The 2,373-nt window shown below is 41.4% G+C and overlaps 1 protein-coding gene across 1 annotated transcript in view; it reads left to right on the top strand.

Annotated features, from left to right (window-relative positions):
* The first annotated feature begins 1,653 nt into the window (after positions 1-1,653).
* The window catches only part of RP9 (retinitis pigmentosa 9 (autosomal dominant)), an 11,567-nt gene continuing 10,847 nt past the window's right edge, over positions 1,654-2,373 (top strand). The window contains exon 1 of the mRNA XM_018571367.1: positions 1,654-1,861. Within this exon, the coding sequence (XP_018426869.1) occupies positions 1,656-1,861 (206 nt within the window). The 5' untranslated portion in view covers positions 1,654-1,655. The remainder of the gene's footprint in view (positions 1,862-2,373) is intronic.

Here is a 2,373-nt window from a genome sequence, read left to right as displayed (position 1 = left end):
ATAGCCCGTTTGGTGCCACAGCCCGTAATGAGTGCGTGCACACGTCCACGTGTATGCTGGGAAACGCGTGCACACCTTTGCAAAGACGCATGGCCTTGCACAATTCTATGAGCATAACTGTGCCCATGCTTAGAATCCAAGCCAAGGACAAGATTGTATGACACCCAAGCTGAAGATGAGAAAGGTGTCTCTCTCCGCTCGAGCTGGGACGGACCATGCTTGCATGTCTAAACATAAAGCGGCTGTAAAAAATGTGACAAAAAAGAAAACAAAATCAGCAAAAAAGGGAAGAAAAGAACCAATTAGTAACTGAGGGTAGAAAAAAAAATACAGTTCTTTGATTTGCACACAAGGGCTACCACATTTACCTCTCCTGCGTCTGTGTTAACTCATCCTTGGTTGCAGATCTTGGAGAGGTTAAAGTTATAACAAAACATAATGCACCAGACAGACCTATACAACTTTCTAGAAAAATGTAACTCACAGTGGTTAACACAAGACACTATGGGGGGAATTTATTAAAACTGGAGCAGACAAAATGTGGAGCAGTTGCCCATGGCAACCAATCAGCTTCTCTCTTCAGTTTGTTCAGTTAAGATTTGAAAATGAAAGAGAGAAGCTGATTGGTTCCCATGCCCAGCTGCTTCAGATTTTGTCTGCTCCAGTTTTGATTAATTCCCCTCTATAACTCTCCCTTTTTTTGCTTTATTATATGTAAAGTATAACTTTACAAATGACTCTGACGGAAAACGTAAAACAGCTTAATGTGCAGTTCCCTAAATAGCCACGAGATGGAGCTCTTTTATGTGGATTCCGGAAATGCTCGTTTCCCTCTAGAGCTCTGTTGTGACTGTTACTGAGCAAGTGTCTTCATTCCGGCAGCCATTTTTATGAAGCCAACTAAACGGAGGCTGAATGATTTGTTGTCTACATAAAAATGGCGGCCACGAGGTAAGAACGGGTATGAATCAGATTTGTTGTACTCATCGGCCTCTTATGACAGAAGCGATGCATTTGGAAGACATTTAAAGACTATCACAATCTGTAAAGAGGATCTTCGGCTGTATGGACCGAGGACACGGAGAATAGTTTGTAAGACTTATTTTTCGATCTATTTATATGAATGGCCATGTTTGCCCGACTTCACTGTATGCAGCTGTGTATACGTCGGTTATATTGGATTGCTATATTTGTACTAATACTATATCTTTTCAGTTGGTAAATATAACTTTTTCTCTAGATGTTATATCAGGCTGACAGATTGTACATGCCGACACTAACTTAAGGGATATCAAAAGCCAGAACTCGTTTTGGCTTGGAATTAATAGGCAATGGTTAAGCCCCCTGTCTGTGCTGCAAGACCCATGAGTGCCTCTATACCTACTTTGGATTTGTATGGATATTTTTCTGGATGAGCACCTGTGCATTCACTCTACAAATAGTTTGTATGTGCTGATTGTACAGTATTGTTATATTGATAGAAGTTTTTACTATTATTGGGACTTCCAGATTCTACCCTGTTCAACAAGCAGCCACGCTTTTGATCATCTTTTTATTATTTCCAATCTGCACATCGTTTTATACTAGTATTTTGTGTTGCATTTCTGATTGGTTACTTCTGTTTTTAACATAGGATCTATCTCGAGTGTCCAGAAATGTCCCATAGAAGGAGAGAAGAAAAGTCCCGTGACAGTCACAGGAGTCACAGGAGAGAGGCAAGCGATGATCTGAGTCCACAGAGCTGCAGTAGCAGCCATCATCGGGGAGAAGACCACAGTGACCGGAAAAGGAGAAGGCGGAGCAGCAGCAGTAGTAATCCTAACACACAGGACATTCAGAAGATCAAACATGTTGAGATTTTGTAAGTATTTAGAGTTATTGTTAATAATATAGTTATTTATTATTATTAGTCATATTCAGGATTTATTATTATTAGGGATGCACCAATACTAGTATCGGTGCCGATACCGAGTATCTGGCTGAGTAATTGTACTCGCCCAAATGCTCCCATGCCTGGCCCGATACCTGAACTTCCAGTATCGGGAAGCCGGGCAGCGAGTTATCACATGCTGGCCGGCTTCCTGATTGGCCGGGAAGCCGACTCCATGCTTCCTTGTCACTAAGTGAAGCCGCCAGCATATAATGACTTGCCGCCTAGCTTTCTAATTGGTCGGGAAGCTGGCCAATCAGGAAGCCAGAAGGCAAGTCATAACCCGGCTTCCTGATTGGCCAGAAAGCCAATACAACAAAGGGGGACAATACAATACCATACAAAAGGATTAGAAGGAGTTTGAGAAACAACATTAAACTTCATATATAGAAGAATAGAGAATGGGTTATGCCTCGGTAACTTATTATTAATTAAAAAAATAA

The sequence above is a fragment of the Nanorana parkeri genome, unplaced genomic scaffold (genome assembly GCF_000935625.1).
Source record: "Nanorana parkeri isolate BGI_ZX_2015 unplaced genomic scaffold, ASM93562v1 scaffold41, whole genome shotgun sequence".
In the NCBI taxonomy this organism is placed as follows: domain Eukaryota; kingdom Metazoa; phylum Chordata; class Amphibia; order Anura; family Dicroglossidae; genus Nanorana; species Nanorana parkeri.
This window is presented reverse-complemented; position numbering and strand designations above follow the sequence as displayed.